The 18,438-nt window shown below is 44.3% G+C and overlaps 1 protein-coding gene across 2 annotated transcripts in view; it reads left to right on the plus strand.

Annotated features, from left to right (window-relative positions):
- The first annotated feature begins 341 nt into the window (after positions 1-341).
- The window catches only part of WLS (Wnt ligand secretion mediator), an 89,217-nt gene continuing 71,120 nt past the window's right edge, over positions 342-18,438 (plus strand). For both annotated transcript variants that reach the window (XM_068239260.1, XM_068239259.1), the window contains exon 1: positions 342-564. In XM_068239260.1, coding sequence (XP_068095361.1) covers positions 459-564 — 106 coding nt within the window. In that variant the 5' untranslated portion in view covers positions 342-458. The remainder of the gene's footprint in view (positions 565-18,438) is intronic.

Here is an 18,438-nt window from a genome sequence, read left to right on the forward strand (position 1 = left end):
ACAGTCAGTTAGGCAGTCATTGTACAGCACTGTGCAGTCAGTGAGGCAGTCAGTGTACAGCACAGGGTAGTCAGGCAGGCAGTAACAGTCAGTTAGGCAGTCAGTGCACAGCACTGGGTAGTCAGGCAGGCAGCCAGTGACAGTCAGTTAGGCAGTCAGTGTACAGCATTGTGCAGTCAGACAGTAGTGAGGCAGTCAGTGTACAGCACAGGGTAGTCAGTCAGGCAGTGATAGTCAGGCAGTTACAGTCAGTGAGGCAGTCACTGTACAGCACAGGGTAGTCAGTCAGTCAGTCAGGCAGAGGAGGCGTAGCAAGCACAGTCCCCGCTCGGTCACGTGACGCTGAGGCTGCGGCAGCTCCGTCTCTCCTGTGATCGGATTCAGATTCTGGAGGCAGCAGATCGCTGTGTGCAGTTCGGACTCTCGTGCAGCCACCTCTCTCCGGCCGATCTGCAGCCATGGCGGGGGCGATCATCGAGAACATGAGCACCAAGAAGCTGTGCCTGGTGGGGGGCGCCCTGTTCGTCTGCCAAGTGCTGGCATTCCTGGTGGGGGGGCTGATCGGTGAGTGCCTCGCTCCAAAACTTTCCTCCTTCTCCCAGCAGCGCCCGGGACCGGCCTGGGAGAGCTCCGAGCCTCACCTATGGGGGGTCCGGGGGGCTCCCGCATTATCCAGCGCTCTCCCCCTCCCTGTCCCGAGGGGCCCGGGGGTCGCAGAAAGTTCTCGGGGTAAATCTGTCCTGTAGCAACTTTTCAGCAGTTGATGAAAAAGTTTCCCCGGAGGATCGGGGGGAAGGCAGAGGAGATGGCACCCCCGGGGCAGCCTTTGTTGGGGGATTTGCTCATCTGGAAGGGTGGTCTGCTCTGTGTGCAGCCTGCAGGCTGATCTTTGCTTCCAGGCTGCCTCCTCGCCTTATATTTTAGGCTTTTCCAAAGCCTTTGATCTCGGATCTATTTCACACCCCTATTTTTCTTGTGCAACAGTCAGTTTTGTATTTATTTGTGTGCATCTGCTTCCATTTATATTGTTGTTGTGCTTTGTGCGCATAGAAAAGTAGACTGTGTCTGTAAATAATGTGCAATATTTGGAGACTGATAGAAGATAATTATTATAGCACTGACATCTTCTGCAGTGCTGTACAGAGTATATTGTCTTGTCACTTGTCCCTCAGAGGAGCTCAGAATCTAATGTGTCTATATATGTATCCTGGTCCAGGGCCAATTTTTATGCTGGGCATACACCGCTCGATTTTGCCACTCGATTCTCCTGCTCAATCGATGCCCCGCTCGATTCCGCAGGCGATTCTCTTATCTTCCTCTCGTTTTTCTTATCTTTGTCCATTGTGTTCAATGAGGAATTGAGCGCGGAATCGATCGGGCGGGAGATCGGACATGTCGGAAATGATCTATCGAGCCATCTAAATGGCTCAGAATCGAGCCGTGTATTCCCAGCATAAGGGAGAAGTCTATTAATTTATCTGTATATTTTTGGGATGTGGGAAGAAATTGGAATGCCCGGGGGAAACCCACCCATGGGGAGAACTTACAAACTTTGTGCAGATGTTGCCCTGGAGATGGATATCTCTTTGTTGTGCTGTGTTAGTAACCAGATATGATATAGGCAGGAGTTGTATTTTGATTTCATATTTCCACTCTAATGCTGGGAATACACCATGAGATTTTTTTTTTGGGGCAGATAGATGGTTCGATAGATAATTTCTGATTCACAATCGTTTTTCTAATTGATTTCTCATAGAAGTGAACAGAAATCGATCGGAAAAACGATCGAACAGTAAATCTACTGAAAAATCTCATCGTGTATTCCCAGCATAAGCTATTAATTTCCTAGTTCAGTAGATATCGAGGCGCTAGTCTACTTTAGGGCACCCAGCAGCAATCCTCATAGGGAAATTCGGCTAATGTGATTGGGTGGACAGCACCATCTCGGATTGCTAGGTTTCCAATAGGTTGTACACCAACGTTACAGGTGAAACTTTAAAAATTAGAATATTGTGCAAAAGTCCATTTATTTCAGCAATTCAACTTAAAGCCAATGGGAACCGCTTAATAAATAAACAAACCAGATATTTACCTGAGGAGAGGGAGGGCTCTGGGTCCTAATGAGCCTTCCCTCTCCTCTTCCGGTCCCCTCGGTGCAGCGCTGGCTCCCCGTTCAAATCCCTCACCACGGGGGACTTTGGAAGTCTTCGGGAGCCGAGTCCTCCCCGAAGACAGGTGGCTCCATACTGCGCATGCATGATAGAGGGCGTTCGTGCGTGCGCAGTATGGAGCGGCCTGTCTTTGGGAATACTCGGGCTCCTGAAGACTTTCCGAAGTCACTTTCGCCGGCGGAAGGAGCAGAATTTGACCAATTTAGTCAAATACTGCTCCCGGGGACAGCGCAGCATCGAGAGAGAAGAGGGAGGGCTTGTTAGGACCCAGAGCCTTCCATCTCCGTAGTATCTGTTTTTTTTTATGTAGCGGTTTTCATTAACTTTAAAAAGTGAAACTAATATATAAAATACTCATTATATGCAAAGCAAGAAATGTTAAGCCTTTGTTATAATTTTGTTGATTATGGCTTACAGCTTATGAGAACCCCAAAATTAAACTCTCAAACCATTAAAACATTGTGAAAATGTTCAATATTCTAGGCTCAAAGTGTCAGGCGCTAATCTTTTTTAAGTTAAATGACTGAAATAAATAGACTTTTGCACGATATTCAAATTTTTCCAGTTTCATCTGTATTTGGCCAATCACCACGCTTTGTACTGTAAGAGGATGCTGTGATTGGAGAACTGTTCCCTATGGTTCCTCCTCCTGCTGGGTCCCCAAAAATAGACTAGCGCCAATTTATCTTCTTAGAGTCCTCTCATTCATTGGCCCTCAAAGGAACTTGTAAGGCTACGTTCACAGTAGTGCAGTGTAACAACCACATTGTATACACAGCTGGCTGCACTGCAGTGCACCACCTTTGCGACTTTCAGTGCGACTGGTGTGATATAACAGCGTGTGGCATCCCAGCGCATGGCATGCAGTGTGTAATTTTGAAAGGCAAGCGCAAACAGTAACAGCGAAGCATACTTTTCATTGACTGTCTGAAACATTCTTGGTTAAGCCAATTTATCTGCCAGTAGGCAAAAGTAATTGTTATACTCTTGAGGGAAATCCACACAGACACGTTGGTTCATCCGAACACCATGAATAAAGTGCCCCGGTGGGATTGACGCTCATAACCCCCAGAGCTGGAAGGCAAGCCTGTTAATGACTACTAATAAGCAGAGTATTCACATTATTAGCAAATCTGCATTCACAAAGAGACTGAAGCCTCGTAGACACACTCAACATGAATGATCGTCAATCAATTGTTCGGGTGACGTTTTGAGTAATGAACGCTATAGCCAAACATTTGGGCGCTAGTCTACTTTAGGGCACCCTGCAGGAAACCTCTTATGGAACAGTTCTCCAATCACAGCACCCTCTACAGCACAAGCGTTGTGATTGGCCAAATACTGTGGGCGTAGTTTGTCAACCTATCGGAAACCTAGCAGTTTGAGAGTGTACTGTTCACCCAACCAGTTAGCTGAATTTCCCAATGAGGCTTTGTGTTGGGTCCCCTAAATTAGACTAGCACTAACATTTGTCACCTAAATGATATTTGTGTCATTTCGGGTGACGGGTTTGGACCTGTTGTTGCCCTGCACTATGGAGAGGGGAGGGTGAGTGGCAGCGAGGTTGGGCAGTATATCACAGTATTGCTGAGCTGATAATCCTGGCTTGCATGCACGTCATTAAATGGTTACGTAGCTTGGAATTTGGCCAATTAAAATCAACAGGAAGTGCATTTGATTGGTTGAAATTCCAAGCTGGGTTCAATTTGCATTAATCCCCAGATTACTATTGTTATCGATTTTATAAACCGCCAACATTATTCTGTCGCGTTGCACAAGGTAAGAAAGAAACTTGGAACACATAACAATACAGACAATGGTATACGCAAAGTATGGACATTGACACATAATAGGTAGACAGAGTAATTACAGCGATAAATGCAACATGCTGAACAAAATGTATAGCGAACTGCAAGACACAAAAATGTGAGAGCCTTGCCCTTGCGAGCTTACAATCTAAAGCCTTGTACACACCTTCCATTTTGATTGGTTAATCACTGAGCAATTTTACCACCTACATGGACTATAAACAATCTGTTCATCGTATTCAAAATCTGTTGACCCTCATACAGTAACATGCAGGTAGGCGTTTTGGTGTGCAACACCCCACAGTACAGGCAAAGTCCAAAGGTTGGTTAGCACACCAATATAGTAACACAGTTTGGTTGAATAAAGACATCCATCAATCAAGTTAACCAGAAAAAGGGGGGGGGACGCCATCCTAAACCTGCACATATTCTAGTTGAACCAGGGGAAGGTGAAAAACCTTACAAATCCTGGGCCAATTAGCCTTAAAGAGAACCCGAGGTGGGTTTGTGAAATCATATTAGGGCACAGAGGCACATTCTGTATACAATCACCAGCCTCTGTATCCTTTCAGTGTGCTATATAAACCCAGTTTGCCAACCTTTCTTGGTAAGTGAGATCTTCCAATCCCTCAGGTCAATGTCCTTTCTGTGTGGCTACTGCACGGCCGTGCTGGTAACAGAGGAGGCGCGCAGTCCTAATGTGGAGGGGGGCCGCGCTCAGCGACAGGAGCACAGAGGGAATCCTCAATAGAATCCTGAGGCTTCCCTCTCTTCGGGTCAATATCTTATTTTGAACCCAAGCTTCGGTTCGGGATCACTTTAACAGATTTCATAGGTTGGAGAGTGACGAATGTGGTTTGGAAGGGGGTTCCAGATGAGGGGTGAGGCCCATGAAAAATCTTGTATACGTGAATGAGAGGAGGTGATTCTAGAGAAGGTCGTGTACAGATCTGAGATTGTGGTTGGGTTGGTGTTTGGAAACTTGTGAGAAGATTCTGGGGAGCTTTGTAAGTTCACATTGAGCTGGATTGCCAACTGTGAACTGTTGTGGTGTGTTGGGGTTCAGTTGGAGTTCAGAGCAGATGCATTTCCCCTACAGACTTTTCTGGCTGTCCAAAGTCCTCAGGTTATTTTTTGCATTGCGGTTAGATCCGTTGCAGACTGACAAGTGTGAATGGATCCTGTTAATAACATACAATCCCTTCAACTGCCAGTTTTTGCCATGTGACAAAAGGGACAAAAAGTTTGTTTTGTGTTTGGAATGTAAATCGAGCATGAACTTAGATTCAAAATGGAATTCTTATAATTTCATTGACTTATGGACATTACCTTGCTTATCAGTTGTCTTTTCAGTTATAAGTGACAGCGACTGATATATTTAAGTTCAAAATCCTCTCAGAACTGGAAGGAATCATTGTTAAGCTACGTACACACATACAACGATCGTTCGTTGTGAATGACGAACAATCTTTTGACGAAAGAACGACCTAGCTTTTAAAGGTGTGTAACGATCTGATCGTTTGTGAACGAACGATCCGGAACAACATCACATACTGTTCCTGGAAGTTACATCATAGCAAGTTCCGCCCGCATGTAACGAACGGTTCAAAACATACGTTACACTGTAAAACTAACGTTACGCGTATGACATAACTAAGTTTCTATTTCATACAGTCGGTATGTAGTAGAGCATCTAGATAAGATAGTGTTGAAAAAACATACAAAAATACACTTTGTCCTGTTAAAATAAAAATGATGGTATAATCATGTAGTATAAAATGCATCACTGAGCACAATCATAGAATGAACGTAACATCGCGAGGGGAACATTTTATGTGCTGTGACTATAAAACGAAGTGCGCATGTCTTGCCTGCTACGAACGACCGTTTCTTAACGATGTACTACTTTTGCTAACGATCGTCTTTTAAAAAAATCCACCAGGACAGATCTTTCGGTTTTAACGATCTTGCTCGTCCATCGTTTGACTTAACGATCGTTGGCTGTTTTTTTTTTAACGATCGTCGTTTTAAATGATCGGGGAACGATCATTTCAGACTACTATAGTCGCATGTGTGTACGCACCTTTAGAAGCAAATAGTGAGCTTCTGAGAGGAACTGATGGCGAGGTAAGTATGCAATATTCATTTGCAAGTACATCAGGTGTTTACTTTAAATGATTTTACTTGGTTCAGGTTCAGGTAATGTAAAATTTAGTATTGTTTATAGTTTACTGCTTTCTTCCATATTTACTTTCTTATTCTTTTATATTTACGATTCCGCTATAAAATGCTCTCCTGCCTGGTAGAACCTTCAGTAAGACCGGTTACATCATTATTGTCTGAAGACCTGCTCTATGTGAAATATGCACAGAGGGGTTGGCAGCTGCCTTGGTCCTTGTGCCCGCCTGTGTCCTTGCATGACTGCGGTGGGGAAATTAGCCTGCAAACGACTTCAGGGGAAGCGAGTGTTGTGAATGCTCCTGTGTCCTCTGTAATGTGCTGTGTAATGTGTCGCCACTGAAGACACGATCTGGAAGCAGACCAGTTTCTCGAGGTCACAAGCTTTTTGGATTTTGGACAGTTTATTGATCAGAGACAACACTGAACCTCCATCGATCAGGTGGCAGGTCGATCTGATGCTGCTTACTTTTATAGTTTATCGAGTGCTGTAGGTACAAAAGCAGAATTTATTACATTCTGGCTGAAATCAGAGCAAGACTGAATACTGCATTATGCTTTGTCCATCACTACTCTCTGGTCAATATCATGTCAATGTAATAAGCCATTTGCCTAATCAGACTGCCATAAGGTTACCTCTTTAAAGTGACTTAGAGCTGGATTAAACAAAATGTTTTATATATATAACTGAAGCTTCCTCTAGCCCCAATACGTTCAGATCGCTCCCATGCCGCCGTCCTCCGCTGCCCGCAGCTTCGGTACCGGGTCCCCGCACTTCTTTTAGTCGTAGCAGTCTATGCAGGAGAAGTGCGCCCTCTATGTATCTCTCCAGCGGCTGCTGGAGCGATACGCAAAGAGCACACTTCTCTTACGTCAGACTGGCTCCGACTGACGGAAGTGTGGGGACCCGGTACGGAAGCTGCGGGTAGCGGAGGATGGCGGCATGGGAGCGATCTGAACGTATGGGGCTAGAGGAAGCTTCAGTTATATACAAAACATTTTGTTTAATCCAGCTCACTTTAACTACTTTAGGACCACGGTGATTGAAATCTACGCCCTGTTTTGGTGGGCTTCTGGCTGGCAGGGCATAGATTTCAGTCACCGTCCGCAGCGCGCATTCGCCGTTTCTGTTGCTCCCCGCTGATCGCGCGGCTCAAACCCGACGTTTCTTGCCGCAGCTCACAGGCTGTGTCTGTCTCTATGACGGCAGAGCCATGTGAGCCGGTCAGGAGCCAATTTCATTGGCTCCTGGCCGTGTCCATCAATGAAAGCGGCTCCTGACCGACTCACATGACTCTGCCGTCATAGAGACGGCAGAGTATATGTCAGGAGAATCCCGGCGTGCAGCGGGTATGCGCGGCGATTCAGTCGGTATTGTACCAGCGGTCTCTGGTCCTTAAAGAGACTCTGTAATAAAATGTTCAGCCTTATTTCTTCTATCCTATAAGTTCCTATACCTGTTCTAATGTGGTCTGTCTTACTGCAGCCTTTCCTAGTTGCACAGTCGCTGTATTATCTCTGTTATCTAATCTAATCTTCTTTGCTTTGTCGGCTCAGGCAAGAATGTGCTGCTCTGCTTGTGATAGGGAGAAGCTATACACACCCTCTCCACGCCCCCTGCAGGCTCTGTATGAGTCACAGACTGAGCTTCTCTGAGCCTATCACAAGCTGGTTAGCAGCCATGTCTTTTGTTTCTAAACACTGCCTAAAACTGGCAATTACAAGCCAGGATTGCAGCAGGGAGTGGCAGAAACAGCACAGAGGAGCCCAGGAGAACATAATGAATAGAAGAGTATGCTTTTTATTGTAAGAATTTTAGAGTACAGATTCTCTTTAAGGGGGCAGAGACCACTGGTACTTAAGTCGTTAAGAGTGATATTGCAATGCAAATGATAAATCGCACAACAAAATTAATGAAAAATCGCAATCGCTTTGTGATTGCGATTGCTAGTGAAAAAAGTCCCTAAGAAATCGTCCTTATTATTATTATTATTTAGTATTTATATAGCGCCGACATATTACGCAGCGCTGTACAGTATATATATATATATATATATATATATATATATATATATATATATATATATATATATATATATATATATATATATATATATATCAGGGCTGTGGAGTCGGGCAATTTTGGGTGCCTAGAGTCGGAGTCGGGAAAAAATGCACCGACTCCGACTCCTAATGAATTTGTAACTGTAATTAAAATAGAAAATATGATAAAATGTTCTATTTCTCAGATAATAGTCATTAAAAATAATGTATATATACAGTAATAGCTGTGCTTAGTCCACAAAAATGAAATAAACCAATCAAAATTAGTTACTAGTGCTGCTTCAATAAAGCAGTCCCCGTATTTTTAAGGTCAGATATACATATCTGATTGTGACTGTATATATAATGTGTACACAGGAATCTCTTATATATACTAAATAACATCTATGCTGTAAGAATAAAGCCTGATGTGTAGCTGTGTCACTAATAGAGATGGTCAACGAGATGGAAATAATTCTGCATTGATGCTGATTTATGCAAATGTATGCACTCCCTTTGCTGATGAAATCAAATAATTTGATATGTTATTAAAATTTGGTTTGGTGACTACAAATTAAAGGGTAACTGAGACGGATGAAAAGTAAAGTTTTTTTTATACATACCTGGGGCTTCCTCCAGCCCCCTTCAGGCTAATCAGTCCCTCGCTCTCCTCCACCACCCAGATCTTCTGCTATGAGTCCTGGTAATTCAGCCAGTCAGCGCTGTCCGGCCGCATGCCGCTCCCACAGCCAGGAACATTCTGCACCTGCGCAATAGTGCTGCACAGGTGTAGTATGCTCCTGGCGGCGGAGTGTGTGCATGCGCATTACGCCTGACTGGCTCAAGTACCTGGACTCATAGCAGAAGATTCAGGTGGTGGAGGAGGACAACGAGGGACTGATTATCCTGAAGGCGGCTGGAGGAAGCCCCAGGTATGTATAAAACTTTAATTTCATCTGTCTCAGGTTTACTTTGTTACACAGTAGCACTATACTCTACATATGCACTCCCCACAGAGCTGCAGGGAATCCACTGAGAATGCTGTGCACATTGAACACAGAGGTGTTGTCTGTTTACAATCTCCTCATTCCCCTGCAGAGTACCTGCACATCATTCTTACATGTACCCACACTTACATTGCCTAGGGCCTGATAGATGTTCTTTGTTCCGGTTTGTACCTTTTACAAGTACTCTTACCAAGGACTAGTTTTAGTCTAAAGGGAATAAATATAGTAGTCTACATATCCTTCTCACTTCAGTTGTCTTGTAAAATTCCTAAGCGTTGGCAGTTAAGAGACGAATTTCATGTTACATACTTTTAATCAACAAAATTGTAATATTCAAATTAGAGGAGTCGGAGTCGTGGAGTCGGAGGAATCCTAAACTGAGGAGTCGGAGTCGGTGGATTTTTGGACCGACTCCACAGCCCTGATATATATATATATATATATATATATATATATATATATATATATATATATATATATATATATATATATATATATATATATCTTGTCACTAACTGTCCCTCAAAGGAGCTCACAATCTAATCCCTACCATTGCCATATGTCTATATTATGTAGTGTAAGTACTTTAGTCTAGGGCCAATTTTTTTAGGGGGAGCCAATTAACTTATCCGTATGTTTTTGGAATGTGGGAGGAAACCGGAGTGCCCGAAGGAAACCCACGCAGACACAGAGAGAACATACAAACTCTTTGCAGATAGTGCCCTGGCTGGGATTCGAACCAGGGACCCAGCGCTGCAAGGCGAGAGAGCTAACCACTACGCCACCGTGCTGCCCACCATTGTGAGTACTGCCGATGATTTGTGCTGGTTGGTTGAGACTTCTGGTTAGTTGAGTTCCAGATAACTGGGGCTCTACTGTATTTGGAGTGGGGCAGCTGTTCCCTGAAAGCCGTCAGTTACTTTCTTTCTTGTTTAGTGTTTTTGTTTCTGTATCGTTTCTCTTGTCTGTGGCCTTTATTCACTTCCTAATTGTCATCCTGTAATGGTAACAAGTGTTGCTTTTCAGAATTGGTTTCCTTTCTTTTCTTCTCTTTGAGATCCCTGCATTCATTTCAAAGGCTGTAGTGTGAATTACAGCACTTTACACAGGAAGCCCATAGGCAGTGCTTGGCAAGCTTATTGTGCTGCATCAGGAAGTTGTTGTGCCTGACATTCCAGTGGTCACATGACTAACCTTAGCATTATATAGTATAGGTCAAGCTTTTCCGCTTTATATATGGCCTGGGAAAGTGCTAACGCTAAAACTGAATACTCACCTGGCGGTGCAGGAAGATGGATTAAAGTGAGTGTTCCCCGATCCATCTTCCTGCCGGCATATACACAAGAGAGGCGCAGACAGGAAGTCGAACAATCGCGGTACTTTGCTCTGTGTTGTTGTGCACCTGTACCAGCGTTGCAAGATCACGGAAACAAAATCGCTGGTTATTGGAAAAAAAATCAAAAACGCGCAATGGGGACGGGCCTTAAAGAGAAACCGTAACCAAGAATTGAAATTCATCCCAATCAGTAGCTGATTATCTTTTACATGAGAAATCTATTCCTTTTCACAAATAGATCATCAGGGGCGGTCTGTGGCTCCCACAGTGTGATGTCAGGACCATGGTCCTGGGAGTTGCCTGTCTGTGAACCTCATTGCATTGTGGGAAATAGCTGTTTACAGCTGTTTACAACTGCTAAAAAAACAAGCAGCATCTACTTCCATTGACATCCCCTGCCAGCAGTAAAAATGTCACCATGTGATCAATGTCATAATGTCAGGGAGAGGAAAGCTTTTACAATGAGCAAACGCTGACTAAATCGTTTATATATAATTATTGTAAAAATGAGGCACTGTTTTATTACATTATTTTTACTGGAGTTCCTCTTTAAGAGCCTGTTTCCACTAGAGGCGAACTCGTGTGCATTTTCTGTACACAGATTCACATATCAATGTATTCCAATGGACTTATTTCCACTGTATCCAGAATTCACATGCAGAAAAAAATCAGCAGTGCTACAAAATGTCGGATGCTGCATGTCGTTTTCATGTGCATTTTTGCATTTGCGTTGTTGTGCCTTTTCGTTGGTGTCAATAGAAATCCTCTGCTGAGAAGCATGTGCACAGCAGCCAGTATACTGCTTCATTGCCCCTCCGCCCTCCCACCCAGGGCTGTGGCGTCCGTACAAAAATCATCCCACTCAGTTTATGAAACATCTTAGTCCAGGTATCCAATATTGCTTCGAGTCTGACTCCACAGCCCTGCCCCCCCCCAAAGCAACAGAACACGATGCTTAACCTGCAGCTGTACAGCGCCGGTTGAGGGATCTGCTCCGATTCCTGCTGGGCAACAAGCCTTGTATATGTGTGCAAGGCTTCTTTGTGAATACCATGTGACAGGAAATGCAGAAAACTTTTCAAGTTTTTCTTGATACTTAGTTGCCTAGTACTTCTGGTTTGCCCACCCAGGGGCATCCAATTCCCTGTGTGGCCACACAAGCCCCTGCCTCAGAATGAAGGGAGAAAGAGGAGGTAACGTTTCCGAGGCCCATTTTAATGAAGAGCTTGTTAAAATAAAAGCTGCTTGATACCTTTTTTATGCTGGAGGAATTTGAGGCACATTTAAAGCAAATTTATTCAATCAAAGAAAAGAAAGGTGCGGTCAGTTCAGGTTGAGGTCTATGGCGGCCGTCAGCAGCAGGAACGCCTTGAAGCACATTATTCTCAGTCCCAATGGCGAAAGCTCAAAAATAAATTATTCATTTCCAAATCAGAGAGTATCTGTCCAGTGATCGGGAGAAAGCCAAAGGCTCAAGTCTCTTAAATTAGGCATTTCATTACCACAGTGCCGAAATATGCTGATCTTCTGCTCGAGTGTTCGAGTCTTAAAAAATCCCATGGGTTGTAAAACTCAAATGCTACATAAAAATCTAAGAAGACCTTTCAGGATGGGGAGTTTTGAGGGCCGCCACAGGCAGAGGGACAGAACCTTCTGAAGAAGGGTGAAGTCAAAATAAGAAGTGGTGTCCTTTCATGGAAATCTGAAGCACCTAAAGAGAACAAGTGACACTATCCCAGCCACGGATCTATGCGTCTTCTGCAGACATTGGCCTGGTGCACACCAAAAACCGCTAGCAGATCCGCAAAATGCTAGCAGATTTTGAAACGCTTTTTCTTCTTTTTCTGTAGCGTTTCAGCTAGCGTTTTGCGGTTTTGTGTAGCGGTTTTGGTGTAGTAGATTTCCTGTATTGTTACAGTAAAGCTGTTACTGAACAGCTACTGTAACAAAAAACGCCTGACAAACCGCTCTGAAGTGCCGTTTTTCAGAGCGGTTTGCGTTTTTCCTATACTTAACATTGAGGCAGAAACACATCTGCAATCCAAAATCTGCTGCAGCCCGGGAGTATGCGTTTCTGCAAAACGCCTCCCGCTCTGGTGTGCACCAGCCCATTGAAATACATTACCCTAGCGGATCCGCACCCGCAGGCAGATCGCAAACCGCAGCAGAAACGCTCTGGTGTGCACTAGGCCATTGAAAAGAATTGGGTCTTTACTTTCACCTGGCAGACACAGCCAGCAAATCGTGGTCCGCCTACACAATGGAAAATGGTAAAAACAGTGGAAAAATGCGACAAAACAACAGAAAACTGCAAAAGCACTATAGTATTTTCAAAGGACAACAAAAAAGGATACTGTATTGTCAATTTCACTCGACACTAGAGACCAAAATTTTTCTCTGCTTTGTTAGCACAGTTATTGGTTAATTACAAGACAGTCTTGCAAACTGGCAGTTTTATCAGTTAGCTTCAATGAAGTGTCAATATGCCTTCAAGTGACATTAGAACAGTCTTATCTATGTTTTATTTTAGTTTTATGCTGTGTTAGCCAGGCAATCAGTGAATCGGGCTATGGTGCCCGATCACTGATTCTTCCAGGGCTGTGGAGTCGGAGTCGGAGTTGGGCAATTTTGGGTGCCTGGAGTCGGAGTCGGGAAAAAATGCACCGACTCCGACTCCTAATGAATTTGTAACTGTAATTAAAATAGAAAATATGATAAAATGTTCTATTTCTCAGATAATAGTCATTAAAAATAATGTATATATACAGTATATATACAGTAATAGCTATGCTTAGTCCACAAAAATGAAATAAACCAATCAAAATTAGTTACTTGTGCTGCTTCAATAAAGCAGTCCCCGTATTTTTAAGGTCAGATATACATATCTGATTGTGACTGTATATATGATGTGTACACAGGAATCTCTTATATATGTTACGGCCAGAACCCGAAGTGTGGCCACTTCTAGTTCTGGCCAGCCACTTCGGGTTCTGGCCGGCCAATGTGCAAAGTGGCCGCAGCGCAGCGGCCAATGTTAGAAATGGAAAGTTTACATTTATTTTACAGCCGTCTCGCTGCGGCCAAATGTATTAAAAGTTGCTTAATTTAATTAAATATAGCCGGCGGCAATGTGATAGATGAAGCCGCCGGCTTTCGCACTGCCTCCTCCTCCTCTCCTCCTCCCCCCCGCCTCTCTCCTCTCCCCTGCCTCCTATACGACATACGGAGCAGCCGGGCGGGGACACGCGTGTCCCCGAGAGTCGTTCGTCGCGGCAGGGGAATCCTGCCGTTCCTGCAGAGCGGGCGCTGGCAGAAGCAATGTCTGCAGCCTCCCCGCTCTGCTTCCCCTGCCGCGACGAACGACTCTCCCGGCGGCTCCGTATTGTATGGAAGGCGGGGACAAGGAGAGAGGCGGGGGGGGGGGGGAGAGAATCGGGGGGGAGGCAGTGCGAAAGCCGGCGGCTTCATCTATCACATCGCCGCCGGCTATATTTAATTAAATTTAAGCAACTTTTAATACATTTGGCCGCAGCGAGACGGCCGTAAAATAAGTGTAGCTTTGCATTTCTAACATTGGCCGCTGCGCTGCGGCCACTTCGCAAATTGGCCGGCCAGAACCCGAAGTGGCCGGCCAGAACTAGAAGTGGCCACACTTCGGGTTCTGGCCGTAACATATATACTAAATAACATCTCCGTAACATATATACTAAATAACATCTATGCTGTAAGAATAAAGCCTGATGTTTAGCTGTGTCACTAATAGAGATGGTCAACGAGATGGAAATAATTCTGCATTGATGCTGATTTATGCAAATGTATGCACTCCCTTTGCTGAGGAAATCAAATAATTTGATATGTTGTTAAAATTTGGTTTGGTGACTACAAATTAAAGGGTAACTGAGACGGATGAAAAGTAAAGTTTTATACATACCTGGGGCTTCCTCCAGCCCCCTTCAGGCTAATCAGTGCCTCGCTGTCCTCCACCACCCAGATCTTCTGCTATGAGTCCTCGTAATTCAGCCAGTCAGCGCAGTCCGGCCGCATGCCGCTCCCACAGCCAGGAACATTCTGCACCTGCGCAATAGTGCTGCACAGGTGTAGTATGCTCCTGGCGGCTGAGTGTGTGCATGCGCACTACGCCTGACTGGCTCAAGTACCTGGACTCATAGCAGAAGATCCAGGTGATGGAGGAGGACAACGAGGGACTGATTATCCTGAAGGCGGCTGGAGGAAGCCCCAGGTATGTATAAAACTTTAATTTCATCTGTCTCAGGTTTACTTTGTTACACAGTAGTACTATACTCTACATATGCACTCCCCACAGAGCTACAGGGAATCCACTGAGAATGCTGTGCACATTGAACACAGAGGTGTTGTCTGTTTACAATATCCTCATTCCCCTGCAGAGTATCTGCACATCATTCTTACATGTACCCACACTTACATTGCCTAGGGCCTGATAGATGTTCTTTGTTCCGGTTTGTACCTTTTACAAGTACTCTTACCAAGGACTAGTTTTAGTCTAAAGGGAATAAATATAGTAGTCTACATATCCTTCTCACTTCAGTTGTCTTGTAAAATTCCTAAGCGTTGGCAGTTAAGAGACGAATTTCATGTTACATACTTTTAATCAACAAAATTGTAATATGCAAATTAGAGGAGTCGGAGTCGTGGAGTCGGAGTCGGTGGAATCCTAAACTGAGGAGTCGGAGTCGGAGGATTTTTGGACCGACTCCACAGCCCTGGATTCTTCTCCCCCGCTGAAAAAGCGACAGCTTCTCTCGGAAGCTGCGCTTTTTCTGGCTGTTGCATGGGGGATGCGTCACTCTAAGCGTGTGTTACGCTTAGAGTGACGTCATGTAAACAAACTCATGGCCGCCATCTTGTGGCCAAAAAGTAAAACTACACCTAAAAGTAAAAAAAATTAAAATCAACACACAATTACATTATAAAACTATGGTTTAATTCCCACCCTCCCGAAAATACCCAAATAAAATGTTTAATATAAAAAAAAACCATTACAATAAAAAAAAAACATGTAAATATTTACCTGAGGGTCTAAACTTTTTAAATATCAATGTAAAGATGAAATATTTCTATATTTTTTTTATTTTAAACTTGTAAATCGTGATAGATGCAAAACGGAAAAAATGCACCTTTTTTCCAAATAAAATATTGTCGCCATACATTGTGATAGGGACATAATTTTAACGGTGTAATAACCGGGACATATGGGCAAATACAATACGTGAGTTTTAATTATGGAGGCATGTATTATTTTAAAACGATAATGGCTGAAAACTGAGAAATAATAATTTTTCCCATTTTTTTCTTTTTCTTCTTCCTGTTAAATGCATTTACAGTAAAGTGGCTCTTAGCAAAATGTACCCCCCAAAGAAAGCCTAATTGGTGGCGGAAAAAACAAGATATAGATCAGTTCATTGTGATAAGTAGTGATAAAGTTATAGGCTAATCAATGGGAGGTGAAAATTGCTCAAGTAAAAACGACGGAACGCGAATGGGTTAAAGGACAACTAAAGTGAGAGCGATATGTCGGCTGCCATATTTACCAGTACCAATACCAGTTCCCTGGCCATCTTGCTGATCCTCTGCCTCTAATACTTTTAGCTATAAGCCCAGAACAAGCATGCAGTAGATCAGCATGACTGCCAGGAAATTGGTTTTGATTAAAAGGAAATAAATGTGACAGCTTCCATATCTCTTCACTTCAGTTGTCGTTTGAAAAAAACATCCTACAAGAGAAGACTTGACTCAGTGGTTTGAAGAAGAAAAATCAGGACCATCTGTTCAATTCCACCACGGATGCTAGCCAATGGGGTTGCAGGGCCATAGCACCCCCTTCACTTTTTGAGTTTTTCTATTGTTAGTGCCAACATTTCCTGCCGTCTCTTAAATTGCATGATACATTTTACATCCCTCTCTAAAGATACAATTAAACTGCCCAAAACAAACCTCACTGTTGAAGCCTGAAATATTAATAATGCTCGCCAGTACAAAAAAATCCAGATAATCTTCTAAAAACAAGGGCTGGACAATTCCCAGAAACCAAGTAGCCAAGGCTCCTTAAAGTAAACCAGAAAAGACATAACTTAAAGATGTGTACATATCTGGGGCGTCCTCAGTCTTCGCTGTCTTCATTAACGGGTTCCGTAGTTTGGCCAGTCTGAGCAAGTGCAATGCTCCTTCTCATTCGTTCTCCGGCGGAGACTATTACTGCGCAGGCTATTCGCCACTGAAGGGAGCACACTGCGCATGCTCAGACTGGCCGCGACTGGCCGAAGTTATGGGACCCAGTACCGGCGATACAGAAGGCTGAGGAGAAATATTACTGCTGGTGCCTAACTTTTAAGATTTTATCTTGTTCTTAATGGAACTTATGGTGGCCATACACTGGCTGATTTTACCATCTGAGAGATCCCTCTCAGATTGTTATTTGGAGGAATCTGTCTGATTGAATTCTTCCAAAAACTACACACGGATTTTTAATGTATTTCTGTATGAACATTTGTGCACCTGCCGGGTCTCCCAGTCCTCCGGGATTCAGAAGAGTAGAGAAAGGAAGGAGCAGCCAGCGGGGGGGAGAGAAGAAACCGGAACTGCTGCGGATAGGTGAAGAGTAGCATTGTGGCTCATTAAATCGAATGCCGCTAGAGACGCTCTCTCAATCCGCCGCCCATTGACCTAAATTTTCGCGTTCTGTGCAATCAACTACATTGCCTGATTTTGTCTTAAAATCGGTAAATCGAGAATCGTTTGCAGAATCAATTTTAAGCAGATTCAATCAAATGATCAAATCGTCCGGATATCGATGCAGATATTTTGAGGTGCATGGCCACCTTAAAGAGGAACTGTAATGGAAAAAGTGCCCCTGCGGGGTATTTATCTGGGAAGGGGGTGAAGCCTCTGGATCCTAATAACGCTTCCCCCATCCGCTTCAATCTCCTGAATCCAGCCCAGGCCGCCCCCAAACAGTGTGGCAATATTTAGCAATCTGCGCTCCTACACAGGCAAGGTACAAGCGTCCCCTTGGGATTCGTCAGAAATAGCTGAACTTGATCAGGTTCACTTTATTGTGGAGGCGCGAGCCACCTGCGCATTAGAGTGGACCTGACCAGGCTTGGCCAGCATTGGTAAATATTGCCACGTGCTGAAGCCCCTACTGTTCCTGCGCACCCACCGACAAGCTTCTCAGGTCGGATTTTCAGGTGCTGCCAGCTCTGGGTCCTGGAAGGTGAAGAGAACGGTGGAAGCCTCATTAGGATCCAGAGGCATCTCCCTCCTGAGGTAAGTACCCCCAGGGGCAATTGAATGGGCAATTGTAATGCTGGCTCTTCATTGGAGATGGACAATGAGATGCCAATAATTGCGGCTTGCATACACATTCAAATTGTATGCAGTTTGGTTACTGAAAATTATTGGGAAGTGTATTTGGCCAGTTCCAAGCTGCATGCAATGTGCATCTCTACTCTTCATTTTGTTATTTGTCCATGATTGCCTGCAGGCACAACTCAGCACCCAATCAGAAGAAGGCAAAAACAACTCCGCCCTTGCCTCCAGGCACTACTCTGCACCCAATCAGAAGAAGGCAAAAACAACTCCGCCCTTGCCTCTAGGCACTACTCAGCACCCAATCAGAAGAAGGCAAAAACAACTCCTCCCTTGCCTCCAGGCACTACTCTGCACCCAATCAGACGGATGCAAAAACAACTCCGCCCTTGCCTGCAGCCACAACTCCGCACCCAATCAGGAGGAGGCAAAAACAACTCCGCCATTGCCTGCAGGCACAACTCCGCACCCAATCAGGAGGCAAAAACTCCGCCCTTGCCTGCAGGCACAACTCAGCACCCAATCAGAAGAAGGCAAAAACAACTCCA

The sequence above is a fragment of the Hyperolius riggenbachi genome, chromosome 6 (assembly GCF_040937935.1).
Source record: "Hyperolius riggenbachi isolate aHypRig1 chromosome 6, aHypRig1.pri, whole genome shotgun sequence".
Classification (NCBI taxonomy): Eukaryota; Metazoa; Chordata; class Amphibia; order Anura; family Hyperoliidae; genus Hyperolius; species Hyperolius riggenbachi.